Below are 16090 nucleotides of genomic sequence, written 5' to 3'. Positions count from 1 at the left end.
GAACCGTTCACGTTCATAAAAAGCACCTTGACGGAGCTAGAAAGAGTTCTGTGTGAAACCTCAGGGTTCTTGGCGGAACATGTTCTTCTGAGCGCTCTAATGTTCTGTCCTTGTTCTTGCTGTTCTCCAGGGAAACTCTCTTTTGTTCCTGCCCAACGTTCTGAAGGTCTACCTGGAGAATGGCCAGACCAAGGCCTTCAAGTTCGACCACACCACCACCATCAAGGTAGCGACGCCGAGCTCCCTGAAGAGCGATCACAGACTGTCCATCAATCCAAACATGGCATACTCTTCGTCTGTGCTGCCCATTAGTGTTCCCATCCCTTCAGGTGCATTCTGGGAACTCATGTCATGTGGGAATAGTTCAGAACAGCCGCTTCCTGGAGGCTGACATCACAGTAGTGGAGTGCGTGACTTGGTTGACAGGAGGTATTGGATAGAGAGGGATTGGCGTGGCGAGGGTTTGCGTGCGTGTGGTGTGTGTGTGTGTTGACGGAGGCTGTTGCTGTCGTTCCAGGACATCATGATGACTCTGAAGGACAAGCTGTCCATCCGCTCCATCGAATACTTCTCCCTGGCGCTGGAGCAGCAGTACAGCATCAACAAGCTGCTGTTACTGCACGAGGATGAGCTCATCCAGAAGGTGATGTCTGTCCGCCCCCCCCCCCCCCCCCCCATACACACACCACATACTTCCTCCCACTTATCTTCTTTCTTTCTATCTTTCTTTCTTTCTATTCTTTCACTCCCCCACTGTGTCTCCTTCACACACACGCACACTGGCATCTTCGCCCTTTCCCCACCACCACCCCCTCACACTGTGCGCTCTAATTAGATCCGCAGTATTGATTCTCACACAAGCCTGTGTGTGTGTGTGTGTCGGCCCTCAGGTGGTGCAGAAGAAGGACTCCCATGACTACAGGTGTCTGTTCAGGGTGTGCTTCATGCCCAAGGACCCTGTGGTCCTGCTGCAGGATGACACCGCTGCCTTTGAATACCTCTTCCTACAGGTGAGACCCCACCTCTGCATGCTCCTCTGGGCTGACTGCAGAGGAAGTGGTCCAAACAGGTTTATAGTACAGCGAAGAGGAAACGGTTTATTTGCATCATTCGTCTGCAGAATGCAATACCCGGGGTGCGGCCGTCCGTGTTGCGTGTGTATAACGCGTGTGTGCTCGTGTGTGTTTTCCTGTGCGTGCGCGTTCTCCTGTGTGCGTTTGTGCGCGGATTCGGGCGTGCTCTTTTCTTGTCTTGTCTTGTTTGCGTGCCTTGATGTGTTCACGTGGGTGTGTTTTCACGTGTGTGTGTGTTTGTGCAGAGCGTGGGTGACGTTCTCCAGGAGCGCTTTGCCGTGGAGATGAAGTGCAACACAGCTCTGCGTCTGGCCGCGCTGCACATGCACGAGAGACTGGACAGCTGCGGACAGACCCGGACCTCCATTAAGAGCATCAAGTGAGTCACGCACACACACCCCCTGCTGTTCTCCAAGCCTCGGCTTCCTGCTCCTCTCTTTCTTCCCTTGTCTCCATCCCCGCTCGCTGCCTTTCGCCCTCTCCGTCACTCGCCCTCACTCCTTCACGCAAAACGCACAGCACTCGTACGTGCGCGCGCGCGTCAACGTCAATCGATGTGCCGTTGTCTCCCCGCGTGGACAGGAAGGAGTTTGGTCTGGACAGCTTCATCTCGCCCACGCTCCTCAGCAACATGAGGGAGAAGGACCTGACCAAGGCCATCAGCTACCACCTCAAGAAGATCCAGTCTCTGATGGAGCCGGGCCAGAAGGTAGGCCCAGAGGGGAAGAGAGAGGCGGGAGGAGGGAGGAGGTTAGGAGGTGTGGGTGTGAACGGATGTTTAATGGATGAGTTCCTGCGTAGGTTCCCGACTTTCTAGGTCATCTCCTCTCTTGCACACTCTTTGATTCCATTTCCTTCCCTGTTTCTCCTCCATTACCCTACCTTTTCTCCCCCCCTCCCTCTCTTTCTCCACCCCCTCAGGTGATCTCTGCCACCCAGGCTCGTCTGGCCTACCTCATCCAGCTAGGAGAGCTCATCTCCTACGGGGGGCGCTCCTACAACGCCACCCTGATGGTAAGGTTGGCCGCCGTTGCTTTCTGTCTGACTACGCTTTTGAAGATCCTTCACAGAGATGTCTCTGTAGAAAAGAGAGTGAAAGAGTCAGAGAGAGAGAGAAGGAGAGAGATAGAGGTTTTGTTCTGCGGGTTCAATATCTCAAATTCAGATTTCCCTCCCTCCCTCCCTCCCTCCCTCCCTCCCTCCCTCCCTCCCTCCCTCCCTCCCTCCCTCCCTCCCTCCCTCCCTCTCCTCTCTCTCTCTCTCTCTCTCTCTCTCTCTCTCTCTCTCTCTCTCTCTCTCTCTCTCTCTCTCTCTCTCTCTCTCTCTCCCTCTCTCCCTCCCCAGCTGCAGGACAGGGAGGCCGTGGTCAGTCTTCTGGTGGGGGCTCGCTACGGCCTGAGCCAGGTGGTAAACCACAAGCTGAACATGGTGTCCACCCTGGTGGACTTCAGCAGCATCAGCAGGGTGGAGCTGCTCTCCGAGTCGGACCGAGTCAGTCTGCTGAGGATCTCACTGCACGACATGAAGGTAGGGGCGCGCACACACACACACGCGCACACGCACACTGACACACATTCATACATGCACACACACGCATACACACACTCACACACACCTCTGTCTCTCTACACCTCTCCTCTCCCCTGTTCCTGTCTTTTCCTTCCCCCTACTCCCTCCACTTCTCCATCCAGCCATTTGCCTTACTCATGGACTCACTGGCAGCCAAAGACCTGGCCTGTCTGCTGGGGGGCTACTGCAAGCTCCTGGTGGACCCCAATGTCAACATCTTACGTCTGGGGCGCCCCAAAGTGCGGGTGCACCGGATACCGGCAGAAGAAGGTGTGTGTGGGAAGTTCGCCGTTATAGAGGGAGTGTGCTATGAGTCGCTGACAAGTGAGCAAAAAAAGTTTAACTACGCTACCCATTTTTTTTTGGGCTTGATATTGATATTATTTATTTATTGCGCTTGATACGTGGATATCAGCTCGTAGGGGTACAGCTCAAAGTCACTCATATCATCTTTTTTGAGCACATCATTCACAAATGTATGCAAGTTCACTGACAAAATTGTGTTTTCTTTTTTATAATTTTTTTTTCTTCTGTTTGTGTTGCTAGGTTACGTGTCCCGGTGCTGTAGCGACTCTGATGACACGTCAGACGAGGACTACCCAGTGGAGCAACCGGCCAGCCGCAGGCGGTCAGCAGCAGGCGGTAAGGAGCGAGACCGGGAGGCCTGGAGGAGAGAGGGGGAGCACGCCCGGGGAGAGAGCAGAGGGAGGGAGAGAGAGCGAGAGAAAGAAGGCCAACAGGAAGTGAAAATCATCGTGACGGCGGACGTGGGCAACGAGGGAGGCGACGAGGAGGAGGAGGACGAGGAGAAGGGGGCGACAGGAAGTCAGGCCAATCCAGACCAGGAGGTGAAGCTGGAGACCAACTGGTACCACACGGACCCACGGGTCAACAGCAGCTTCTCCAGTCTGTCCAGCGGATCCCTGAGTGCCGCCCTGGAGGAGAGCAGCGGTACGGCCAGAGGAGACCCTGCCGTGGCCCTCTCCCGCCTGGATGCCATCCGCGAGGGGGGCTCTGCCCCGTGGACCCCTCGCCCTGCCGAGGGGCCCTCCAGCCTGGACGTCCACCACCCCTTCCTCCTGGAAGTCCCTCCCTCTCCACAGCGCCACAGAGAAAACTCGTCCGACCCAGGAAGCCAGGCGGCAGGCGCCGGTTCAGCCCCCGCCCGGCCCACCAACCTGAGTTACCGGGGCAACGACAGCTCGTGCCTGTGCTTCGCGGAGCTCTCGCAGGCGGACTTCCTCCCGAGCCCCCCCGAGGCCACCAGCGACGAGGAGGAGGAGGAGGACGAGGAGGAGGAGGAGAGGGAGGCAGAGCTGAGACGCATCACCAAGATCCCCAGTCACAGAGACCTGAGGCTTGTGGACAGCATGCCTTTCCACAGCGCTCTCAGCAGCGGCAACGCCCAGAGACTCCTACCTAGAATCCCTCAGCACCACGCCTCCTGCGACAACCAGGGGCCCGCGTCTCGACAGCGCCACTCAGCGGACGAGGAGGGACTGTTCCTAACGCCCTCCCCGAACCCCAGACCTCCCCACAGAGAAAGCTGGTCCGAGTCCGAGGATGAGTTCTTCGATGCGCAGGAGCGCTTCACCCCTCCGGTCCCGGAGCACCTCACAGGTTGGCTGACTCCGCATCTTTTGCGATTGATTTATTCCTTAAAGAGACGGTTCTCTCTCACTCACAATTTCGTTCTCCATCTTTCTGTGTTCCCCCTCACTCCCCCTCTCTCTCCTCTCCATCTCTAAATCTCGCAGAGAACTCTTTGGATGGCGCAGACAGGAAGCACGGCAGTCGGCACAGTGTCCAAGGGAACGGGCTGCCCTCCGTCCCCGAGAGCGAGCCTTCGTCGCCCCTTCCCAAGAGGCCTCCTCCATCCCCCCCTGCTCCGAAGCAGGGGAGCCCCCTGCCCCCCGGCCCCCCGACCCTGCCCTCCCAGAGAGTCGAAGCAAAGGCCAAACCCCCACCGCTGCCCCCCAAGCCCCCTCTGGCCCCCAAGCCTCAGATGGTGCCGCCCCGCTCCCCCCAGCTCCGCAGGGCCCCGTACGCCCACTGTAACGGCGACGCGGGGGGGCACCTCTCCAGCGAGCTCCTGGAGATGGAGCCAGACACCATGGAGTTCAAATCTGTCACCTCCGGGGCAGGGGGGATGCCCATATCCTCCCCCCTCATCACAGCCGTACGGAGCAGCCAGCAGGCTCTCCCTCCACCGCGACACCCCACCACTCTGGAGAACGGGGCCAGGAAGGAGAATGAGCCCGGCAAGCAGGAGAATAGGCCTAGCAAGCAAGAGAACGGGCCTATCCCTGCAAATGGACCTAAACCTGAGAATGGACCTAAGCCTGAGAATGGACCGAAACCTGAGAATGGACCTCATCACAAGCTTCTAAGAGACTCTGCTCAGATCACTGGTGACAAACAAACACCCGAGGCTGAGACGAAAACGAACGGGGTTCCCCTGCCCAAGGTGGAGGGGCAAAAGGGCATAAATGGGGGTGACCGGGTGGCTTCGATTCAGAAAAAACTGAACCTTTCTCTTTTTCCACGTTCGGCTTCTGGAGATGACCTTAAGTTATGTCTCACCATCCCCCCATCCCACTCGCCCAAAACCTCTCCCTCGTCGCTCCACCCCTTATCCCTCCCTGCCAGCTCGCCCGTCTCGCCCCAGGAACCCCTGGGCTCCACGAAGGGGTTGCCCAAGGAGGGCGTCAGCCCCCCGAACGGCCTCCACCCCTGGGGCAGCCGCAACGGCAGCGTACCATCCGGCAGGCGGGTCTCCCTCAGCCACGAGAGCCTCTCCCCCAAGAGCACAGAACCCCCCGCCTGCATGACCACCTCACTCACCTCCTCCTCCAAGTCAGGGGTGGGGGAGCCGGGGCGCTCCGGTTCTGGGTCTGACCTGAGGGTCAGCTCCTCCAGTCTGGGGGGCCGGCTGCCGGCGTCGGCCCTCCGCGGCAGGATCCAGGCGCTGCCCTGGTACATGACCCGCTCCCAGGAGATCCTGGGAACCTTGGACTACCCCTCCTCCAGCTCCCTGAACGGAGGAGACACCTCCGGGTTCGGCTCGGGCCTGTCCGTCCTGTCGGTCAGCGTGGCGTCGGACTCGGGAAAGAGCGCAACGGCGGCGGTCAAGGAGACAGAGACGGGGACCAGGAGGGATAAAGGGAAGGCATTGGAGGACGGGGCCGAGGTCGTCATAGCGACCATCAAAGAAGCTCAGGAGGTGACCCCGCGCGGGAAAGAGGCCCAGGGGATGGACGGCTCGCATCCCGGCCAGGGTGCGACGGAGAACGGGGCCCCTGGGGAGGGGAAGGTCTCGGGGCCTTATGGGTTCCTGGGCTCCTGTAAGTCCGAGCAGCCCCAATCGCGACCCCACTCTGAGGTGGGGCTGGGCGGGGTCTCCGGAGGGGGTTTCCCCTTGGGGGCCGACTCCCCGTGCTCGTCCATGGGAGAGGACACTCCTCCCCCCCCGCCGCACCACGAGGCCTGCGGCTGCCGCACCGTGTACGCCAACTGCTTCACTGGCGCCGGCGAGGACGGCTGCGGCTTCGACGAGGAACTCACCATCTACGAGTTCTCCCGCCGCACGCGGCCCGCCGCCAAGCCCGCACGGCCCACCCCGGTTCCCTCCCCCACCGCCCCGTCCCCCAACATCCTGTCCCTGCTCCGGGACACGCCGCGGCCCCTGTCCACCCTCTCCACCGCCTCCTCGGAGCTCAGCCCCATGCTCTCCCGCCCCGTCTCCCCCACGCCCCCCGCCGCTGGCGCCCTGCTCTCCCTTACCAACAAGCGCTACGGAGGGCTGAAGGGGGGCTTCGCTTCGCTGCGGCAGGACATCGACCAGCTGATGCTGTTGCTGGAGAGGGGCACGGCCGACCCTCCACCCCCACCATCATCATCAGAGCCGGCCGAGACCGACGCGCGCCACGAGGAGAGGACAGACAACGGACTTGCCGTCCCCAATTCGTCCAATCACCTCCAGGTACCGGAGGGAGGAGGAGACTTCCCCGGTTGCGGAGGGGCCAGCCCCGCGCCCTTGTCGGAGGCCGAGCGGAGTCTGCTGCAGGCGGAGGCGCGGCGGCTGGCGTCGGGGTGCCAGCGGGCCACGCGGGTGGGCTGGGCGCCGGACGAGGCCCTCCGCTCCCTGTCCAACAGCTTCGGCGCTCTGGTGCAGCTCTCCGCCGCCTGCCTGAGGACGCAGCCCTGCCCTGGGTGTGGCGTCTGCCTCCGCGGGGCGCCTCCTTGCCCCCTGGGGGATGGAAGTGAGGGAGAGTCCTGTCAGGACGAGGAGGCTCTGGAAAAGCTGAAGGAGATCGTCGGGCTTTACCGGGAGTTTGTCGGCGTGGTGGAGACGGCTGGGGCCGGGGTTGGGGCGGCTGGGGGCGGCGGAGGAGGGGCTGGGCCGGGGCAGGGGGAGGGCGAAGGGGTGAGGATGCTGGCTAAACGCTGCACGGTGCTGATCTCGTCGGTGTTCACGCTCACGCAGCTGTTCCGCATGCGCTCGCCGGACGCAGGGGACCCGGCGGGTCACGTACCTCTTCACTTCTGACCTCTGACCTCTGAAAACCCCTTGGCCATGGCGACATCGACATGCCGAGGGGAGGACCTTAGAAAGGAGGAGGAGGAGGAAAGGGCTGTGGATGTGTTGGTTCCTTAGCACAGAGGGATTTGGTGTGTGTCCCTAAATAGAACACATGCTTGTACTGTTAGTGCCATGCACACCACTACAGACCGCACACACACACACACACACACACACACAGACACACACCAAAACATATCCCTAAAAGGAAGAAAGGAACTCCTTCCACTTGAATTGACTGCCATTGCTAGGCCTCCTGATGGACTTACCAGGACTATGCATTTGTAAATAGGAATTTTATAACTATCTTACAACTCTTATTTTATGATACATGTATGTATGAATTATACATGTCTGTATTTATTTTTACAATGTTTGCACACCCTGGTCTGTGGAGGTCTCTACTCAAAGGCCAAGAGGATGTCACTGGATGTTTCCGTCAGTTTCTTGGTATGTCATGCGATTTGTCTACCTCCCCCCTTATTGGCTGGTCTTGGCTGAGGAAATGAAACTGTATTATTGACATATTTTGCAGCTTTTTATCAAAAGTGCAGTTTGTAACTGTACTGCGTATTTTCCACAGCAACAACTAGAAGTTTACGTCAAATAGATTGGGATCAATGAGAAAACAAACAAAATATTTTGAAAGACACATGATACAAGAGCAGCAGGTTTCAAACTGTACTTTTAACAGAAAGTAAAAACTTTCATTTTTGAACGGTACAATTCTGTTCAGTTTATAGCTAATGACTAACTACTCGTGTGTGAATGCTTGTATTGAAACCCCCCTCACTAACCCCTTATATGTTTATGCAGTAATATATAGAAAATCAACTCCAAGTCCAAATGAGGCATTTATGGTTTTTAGAATGGGCCGTGAAAAAGGCGGGAAGTGACTCCATTTGGTATTTTATAACCCATTGTTTAAAAAGTCATGGACGATTAATGCACAAGGCTGACTGTTATGTTTAACTTGGGCTTGAAGCAACTACCCAAAGTGTAACACAGAAACACCATTTGAATTCTATACCTCTCTGCCATGTTCCTGAACACAGACAAATTGACTTCCTGACTAATTACGTATGTTTTAATCAGAACTGTAGATATACATTTATATCTATTTGTCTGTGTCCAGTTCTGTATCTTGGTTATTTATGGCTATGCAAACTTAAAGTAATTACCTCTCTTTCCCACATACAGTAGCCACTAGACTATCATTAATTTCTTATTATGTTGTATTAACATAAAACATCTGAAAATCAGAAACCTGACACAGAGCGCTTCCCAAGGAAATGAAAGACGATTAGATAGTTACATTTCTTACTTGGAACTGTGTCCTGCATGATGTGTAAGTGTTTCTTAGCAATGGGGCAACATAGGTCAACATCAGGTGTTCTTCCGACATTCAGTTTACTGTAGAAAGGTTCCTTTTACGACTGAATACTGTTCTGCCTTTGATATTTTGATATTACTGTTATTTTCATGTTACTGGTCAAGCTGAACCAAGGCAAATCATGTAGCATCAGACCCTTAACGCACCCTTCTTTCCATTAAACCTCTTCAGCCATGAGCGGAGGGAGACTTTTCATCCTCTGACACGAACAGTAGGATGATGCTGTCATATCCCTTTTAGCTATGAACGAAATCCACCAACAAAAGTAAACACATTGGTTAAGTAGGGATTTAATCCCAGCCAAGTCAACACTGGCTCGTAACAAATGCCTGATTTCACAACGTTAGAAATAGTATTTTAACGAGTGACTTTGCAACAAATGTTGTACAGGAAGACATGTTATGTCTTGTCATGTCGTTGATGGCCTTAGCAAACACGAAGAGGAAACCAGAGTAACCGTTTTAGATCTTCCATTTCCTACTGATGTGTCCTACAAGTTGTCCTGTATTTATACCCACTGTAACATTGTGGTGTAAAGCGTTTAGCCGTTTCATATCAACGGAGCTGCAGTTGACGGTTCCTTCCTGTGTAGCACTATCTATTCATGGGTTGTAGACTTGAATTCACAGACCACTGGAGTGTTGAAGTCTCTGTCTCTCGTAGCAATTGTTTCAATAGCAAGAAACCTCCCTGAATCCATGTTTATTTTTAAACTTGTACATTAATGGACAGACTTGGAATCACTTCCCACCTTGAATTAATTCATATTAATTAACGTATTGTTTGGAAATAAATACAATGCATAGTTCTCATATTTGACGTGCTTTGTGCTCAAGGTTAATTTATATTTTGGGGGGTCAGAGAAGGAATGACCAAATTTAGTACTGCATAAAATGCAAGCACATTTCATTTTCAGTAAAAAATGTATGAATAGAACCGGGACTATTCATTTGACCATAAGTTGAACCTTGAGGTAAATATTTGAAGAGCAAGCAGCAGAGCTGAGTTGAACTGGTTCCAAAACTGGATGTCCTTCCCACCTGCAAATCAGGTAGTCCGCCGTGTGAGATACCACAGAACACATGGTACCACGGAATTCTGCAGAACGACCTTTCGATGACAACTCTTTTTTTTGTTTGGTTGCAAAGACAAAGAATTGAAGTAACAAAAACCCATTCAGGAGGTTTCCACAGTCAAAATTCTCAAATAGGTCACACAGCTGGTCAGTGGAAGCATTAAACCTTCCTCAGAAAAGCACTCCGAAATAAAATGCCTGATTCAACTGAGCTGCCAGACAACTTCCTGTTCAGTAGAACTCATTCCTCTTCGGTCCCAAGTCCCTCTGACAGATTGCCCTTAATCTGATCGGTCTTCCCTGTCTGACTTGTCAGCCGTGACCCTGAGGTTTCAGACCCCTGGCTGTACCAGGACCTCGGCCAGACGAACAGCCTTCGTACAAATCTTCCCAAGATTAATCCTGTGCCAGTTGTCAAATGGGCACTGGGCTAACTGCCAAACTAGACTGCAGCTGAAATCCCCATATTCCCCAATGCGTGTACATGCGTACATTTTCGAGACACACAGCTTTTGTTTTCAGGAAGTTATGATCTGTCAACAGGCTTTTATCACTTGCCGACCGAAACGATTTCCACTTGGGAAGAATCGGCAGCCGAAAAAGAATTGACTTAAATGATTGATTGCAGATGTTTATAACGAAAGGTACCGGATCATTGGTCCATTACAACCTAGTGCTTGGCAGTCAAATGAATAATATATATGTAAAGTACAGAGTGACTTTCATGCCATGGAGTAAACCAGTTCAAATATAGTTTCCAGGGATGTCCTTCCCTCTAGGGCACAGTAAGAGGTATGCTTCAGCTTTCATATCCTAGTCGTATAACCAGATATGAAGGAAATATCTCACTCATCCAGTTCAAGTAGCCTCACAGCCTCGAGCTGGAGGCTCCTCATGCCATATATGGAAACAGAGATGACCTATGGCCTTGGTACGACAGGTGCCAGGCCAACAACCAATCCCGTGAGTTATGTGTCGTGACTGTTCAGGGCAGAATGCTGAAGGTTTGGTTCAGTTGTAAGACATGACTCAGAGCGAGAGAGGTGTGGTGTTTGCTGTCATGACAATGTTTGCTGACATAAAATAATGACACCCACACACTTTCAGAAGCGATTCACTTTTATAAAACATTCCAATGTCTAATTACAAAAATATACATTTTCCCCAAATCATTGATAGCCATTATGGGTATTAAATGTCAAAAATTTACAATTAACTAATTAGATATAGAATTTTCTACAAATAAGCCTGTAATAGCTCTTTAGCCACAGGATGTCTGATTCCTTAATTTCAAGGTTTTTCACCTGTGGTGAGACCTATGCACCTGTGGTACAAATCTTTCAAAAACGGCAATAATAATTACATACAATCCACGTCATTTCATGTTTGATGAGTCCCACTTCACAGGAACGAATGATCAAAGTCATTCTTGTGAAATCAAATACCCAAACCCTAGAGAATCTGGACTGGTCTTTAGTGACGGATAGGAACAGGACGGCCCGCGAATAAAGAACGGCAGCTCTGGGCTTCTCCCTCTTCTCTTTCATCAACATTTAATATCCCCTGCTCATTTTCCTACTCACTACTGAAGTGCCATCGCTCCATCTTCTAGCTCTCTCTGTCTCTCTCGCCCTCTCTGTCTCTCTCTTGCCCTCTCTGTCTCCCTCTTGCCCTCTCTGTCTCTCTCTTGCCCTCTCTGTCTCCCTTTTGCCCTCTCTGTCTCTCTCTTGCCCTCTCTGTCTCCCTCTTGCCCTCTCTGTCTCTCTTGCCCTCTCTGTCTCTCTTGCCCTCTCTCGCACTCTCTGTCTCTCTCTTGCCCTCTCTGTCTCTCTCTCGCCCTCTCTGTCCCTAGTTCTTCCTCTCTCCTTGGCCTGATCTCATCGCCCTAGAAGCATGCCTCTCCAATCCGGCCTGTCACATCCAGGGCAGGGTGCAGCATGGAGACTGCCTCTACTCAAGCTTGAAATCTGAGCCCATTATGTCAACAGGGGTTACGAGCAGAGGGGAGAATGAGCGTACAGCAGTCAGAGAGAGAGAGAGACACACAGAAAAAGAGAGAGAGCGAGCAAGCAGGAAACTGGAGGGGCAAAGGCAGATATACTTATAAATATGCCTGTAGATGGGCGTTAGATAAACATTTGGTAGGCAAAGCTTAATTAACTGTCTCCCATACAGCAGAGGCACAAAATAAATATGATGTGGGTATTGCATGACTGTGACCATTGACTCGTGTTTTTCAAGTCATCTTTCAAAGAAGAAACAAGGTGCGGGTGTTACACTAATTTTACTGACACTTTTGAACCGATGGGCACTTTAAAAACTCACTACAGACAAACACACACACACTACAAATAGCACTTCAGAACTCACAAGCGACGACCAAATTTGATTTCCCCCGTCCCGTCCCAATTCATTTATATTTGCATTGATTACATTGACATGGTTTGGACTCAAATATACCTTTCCTTAGGTCTTCCTGTGTCTCAGAGTATACTGATATTCATTTCAAGTTAGTGTTCAAGTAATACTTACAGGGTGCTCACTTACTTAACAGTTACACTGCAGAAAACAAAATAAGTACACAGTCTAAAATTACTGATTGGTAGAATCAGTTGGCAAACCATCAGTATCCCTGAGTTCACATGAGGACCAAAGTTAAGGATCTATTGGTTGGACAGATGAATAATCACACCCAATAAAAAAAAAGGCTGATTTGTTGAGCAACAATATAAGCTATTCTTGAAGACTTGCTCTTGGTCATTTTTATAAATGGGTTTTATCAAACCAATGAAAAATGCCTCGGGTCAAACGACATCAACAAAGGTTCTTACAAAACAATCAGCCAATCTCAATTAGGCTCGTCAATCGTATTCAATCACGTGTGAACGCATCTTTATTAAGTTCATCAATTGAATTGTTTTCGATACCCTAACGACAATGTATGACTTGAATCACTGTGTGACAACATGGGTATTTCATTTGGACCCTGGCACAGGTTGTATCTAGGCTGATGTGTGCGTACCATTTCAGTCACGTGACCTCGACGTCACCTTGACGGCGGCAGGTGGTTCACAGGTGACTGACAGCTGGCCCCCATAATAAGTGCAAGTCAACCTCTTCGACGCTTCCTCCCTCCTCCTCCTCCACCATAAACCACCCGGTCTGTACAGAGTTGCATGGCAGGACCGGTGTGCTATAGGTGCCTCCAAGCCTGACAGTCTCTCGCCAAGACAAGAGCGCCTCTTCAGTGTCAACAACACCCTCCCCCCCCCCCCCCCCCCCCCCCCAAAAAAAAATCTCTTCTCTTCACCACCCTCCCTTTCCCTTCTCCCCCCGCGCACGACCCGAAGCAGCACATCAAAGCACTTTCAGCAGCAGCTCGTAGGTGGCGTTGATGATGCCCCAGGAGATGAGCGAGCGGTGGTAGTTGAGGTGCGCCCCGCGGAACAGCTCCGTCACGCTGCCCCCCCCGCTCCCGCCACACGGTCAGCAGCACCTCCTGGCACGGCCGGAAGGCGCCGCCCACCTGCGACTGCGCCCGCGACTTCACCACGTTCAGCGGGTAGAACATGATCCCCAGCCCCGCCCCCAGCACCCCGCCGCACACAAAGTCGTTGACCAGGTGCCCCGTCCGGCTGCTGGCCTCTGGGAGCTGCTCCTTGATGGGCCCGCGCAGCCCAAAGAACAGGATGTTGCTGGGGCCGTTGCGCAGCAGCACGGGCACCAGGCCCCGGTAGCACTCCCTCGCCCCGTGCTCGCCCAGAAGCGTCCGGAAGGTGTGCGCCGTGTTCTGGAAGCGCCCGTGGTGCCGGTGGTCCTGCAGGAGGGTCTGCACGCGCTCGAACGGCGTGAGCGCCGCCTCGGCCGTGCCGGCCAGCGCGGCGGCGAAGCTGCGCGTGGCCAGCTCCGGCACGCCGCTGCTCCCGGCGCGGTCGAGCAACACCCGGGAGAAGTCCTCGTACAGGCCGAACATGATGGCGACCGTGGTGGTCTTCTGGAGGAGGGGCGGCAGCAGGCCGCGGTACAGGTTCTTCAGGCCGTCCCTCTGCAGCTGGCGCAGGGCCTCGCCCACCCGCACGCCGTGGAGCTGCTGGCGGAACAGCACCTTCTGCATGGGGAAGGTCACCACGATGTTGGTGAACGCCGCCATGGAGCCGCAGGCGTAGTGCTTGCCGTGAGGGCCCAGCCACTCCCCCACGCCCCCGGCGGGCAGCAGCGAGGACGGCCCTGGGACTTGACCCAGGGTGCTTTGGGGCTGTGGCGTCCGGGGAGACTCGGGGTCCATGGTGGTGACGGCCATGGGAGGCTAGATGCAGCCGACTGGACGACACTCTGGCACCATTACAACCACGCCACCAACGCTTGGCGGACCACACCCTAAAGGATCGGGGGAAAGGCATCAGACCTCATTGAAAAGACGAAACTTCATTTAAAAAGTGTTTCTTGCTGTTGATTAGTCACTCGACACCCTGTGGTGCGGACATTCTGCTTGAGACAGCTGTCCATAACCACCTGGAGAGAAAGCTCTTCGGAAATAAACGACTTCTAAACACATAAAATAGCATCATAAACTATTACTGTGCAGCAAAACTAGACAACACAGTAACTTGAGAGGAATTTGAAAGGGCCACAAGATTGTGCAAGCACTGCGGGTTAGGCAATGCAGTTGCCCCTGGATGTGTTAACAAGTTATGATCATGCTCAGTCAAAGAAAGTCAAGTTCCCTCATGGTCACTTTGGATAACAGCATACGTTAAGTGAATACATGTGAATGTCATGATATGTAGTTATCCATTCCATTTGGTATTAATTTGCGCTCTGAACAAGAAGTTGGGAAGGGCAATATTACAGGCTATTAGAAAATGTTCTCAGCAGAACCACACAAGTTAAATATAAGCCGACTGCCGCCTAGCCTGCGACCTAGCCTCCTCTGACAAGGCTACCAACCTGCTGACGAGGCAGATTACATAAAGGTTAGGGTCTACTGTGCAAGGGTTCAGCTGTAGACAATGATAAGAACCGTAATAAAAAGGTATGGTTAACAAAGACTATTAGACATGTTAACATTTAAGCACATTGGAACCGTTTTCTAAATATAGATGGAGCAGTATGAGGCAGTAGACTCCTTTACTAGAGGGTCAGCAGAGGTCATAGGCCTCCACAACAGATGTCCCACACGAATGGAACAGACCCTTTTGAGTTTGATTTCATCCGTTGCCATTTGGGTTTGGTTGCACACTTGTCTTTGTTTCCCAATTTACTATCAAACTGTAGACTCAGAAAACACTGTCGGTAATTTGGACTTGAATAAGAAGCTTGCCAACATGGCACTAAACATGAAGCAATGTGACCGTTTGTCTTATGGCAGCGGCACTTAAAAAGGAACCCCCCAGTTTAGCTAGAAAGCTAGCATGCTAACATCCGTGTCATGACATGAGAAGTGCAGCTGGTTGGGGAGCTAACTGCAGAGACTAGTAGCTCTAGTACTTTGGGCAAAAGGAAATATGTCACGACAAACGTTCGTCTAGCTGTCTGGACGCTTAGGGAGGAACAACTTAGACTGAGCCATGTGTTTTTGTCATATAACGATAGCCAGCCAGCTAGCTGGACTTGGTCAGGCCTCGTCTGAAAAACAAATTGCAAACCTTCCTTAACCATCTTTTCAACACACTTCTGCTAGTCACTCACAAGCACTCAAAACGAAATAGCAATCTAAAGTTGTTTTTCGTTCATCTGACAGAAATGTATAGTATATACTTCATCCTACCTAGGAGAAGCTAAGCTAACTTTTGAAGTGTCAAAGCGGACACCTCACTTCTTCAAGTCTGCTAACGCGGCAGGTTGCTAACTATCTAGCTGGTAGCATTAGTGCTTCTGCTAATGACAGCTAGCGAAGCTGAAATCCGGTCTACTTGTCAACAAATTGGCCTTGATCTACTTGCCAATTCTTCGAAATATAGTGTAGTTTCTTACGAATTACCGTAATTTCGGTACAGTACAAGCAGGAAGGCGTCTGTGTAGGTCGTCCCTTCTGTCGTTTGACGCTGGCTCGCAGGTGACAGCAGGCAGCCAATACAGACGCGTCCTTCGGCCTTGCTTTCCTCGCCTCACTGATCTCCATAACATAGGACCGATTCAATGCAAATCAATTGAACGGATCATTGCCCATCAAATCTACTCGTGCATTCATCAACATGTCCGTCCTCCTTACCTTTCCTCTCAAATCGAATCTCAGTATATGGGATCGTTGGAAATCTGAGATTGAATGATGATACACACATCATGCAACAATTAGTTTAGTGTTCATATATTTTTCTAACCGATGGGTGGCAGCAGTACATCGCATGGACAATTTTGAAGAATCCTGGATGTGACGTCAGAAACATGCGACTACTGCA

At 52.4% G+C, this 16090-nt stretch overlaps 2 protein-coding genes across 2 annotated transcripts; one reads left to right on the top strand and one right to left on the bottom strand.

The window, feature by feature from the left end:
* Positions 1 to 103: 103 nt before the first annotated feature.
* On the top strand, positions 104 to 11403 carry frmpd1b (FERM and PDZ domain containing 1b; the record flags this gene model as incomplete). Its single annotated transcript, XM_047024675.1, has 10 exons — positions 104 to 226; positions 518 to 643; positions 891 to 1010; positions 1319 to 1452; positions 1656 to 1782; positions 1995 to 2087; positions 2418 to 2600; positions 2765 to 2966; positions 3189 to 4262; positions 4400 to 11403. Coding segments are annotated over 10 exons (4974 nt in total), but the record flags the coding sequence as incomplete, so codon positions are not given.
* A 1567-nt stretch (positions 11404 to 12970) lies between these two features.
* On the bottom strand, positions 12971 to 15974 carry LOC124470220 (mitochondrial nicotinamide adenine dinucleotide transporter SLC25A51-like). The gene is given in 3 exon segments (XM_047024003.1): positions 12971 to 13160; positions 13162 to 14069; positions 15673 to 15974. Coding segments are annotated over 2 exon segments (942 nt in total). The 5' UTR covers positions 13993 to 14069; positions 15673 to 15974; the 3' UTR covers positions 12971 to 13049.
* Between the last annotated feature and the right edge of the window lie 116 nt (positions 15975 to 16090).

Source organism: Hypomesus transpacificus, chromosome 1 (genome assembly GCF_021917145.1).
Source record: "Hypomesus transpacificus isolate Combined female chromosome 1, fHypTra1, whole genome shotgun sequence".
Taxonomy (NCBI): domain Eukaryota; kingdom Metazoa; phylum Chordata; class Actinopteri; order Osmeriformes; family Osmeridae; genus Hypomesus; species Hypomesus transpacificus.
The sequence above is the reverse complement of the archived record's forward strand: the minus strand, read 5'-3'. Positions and strand labels throughout refer to the sequence as shown.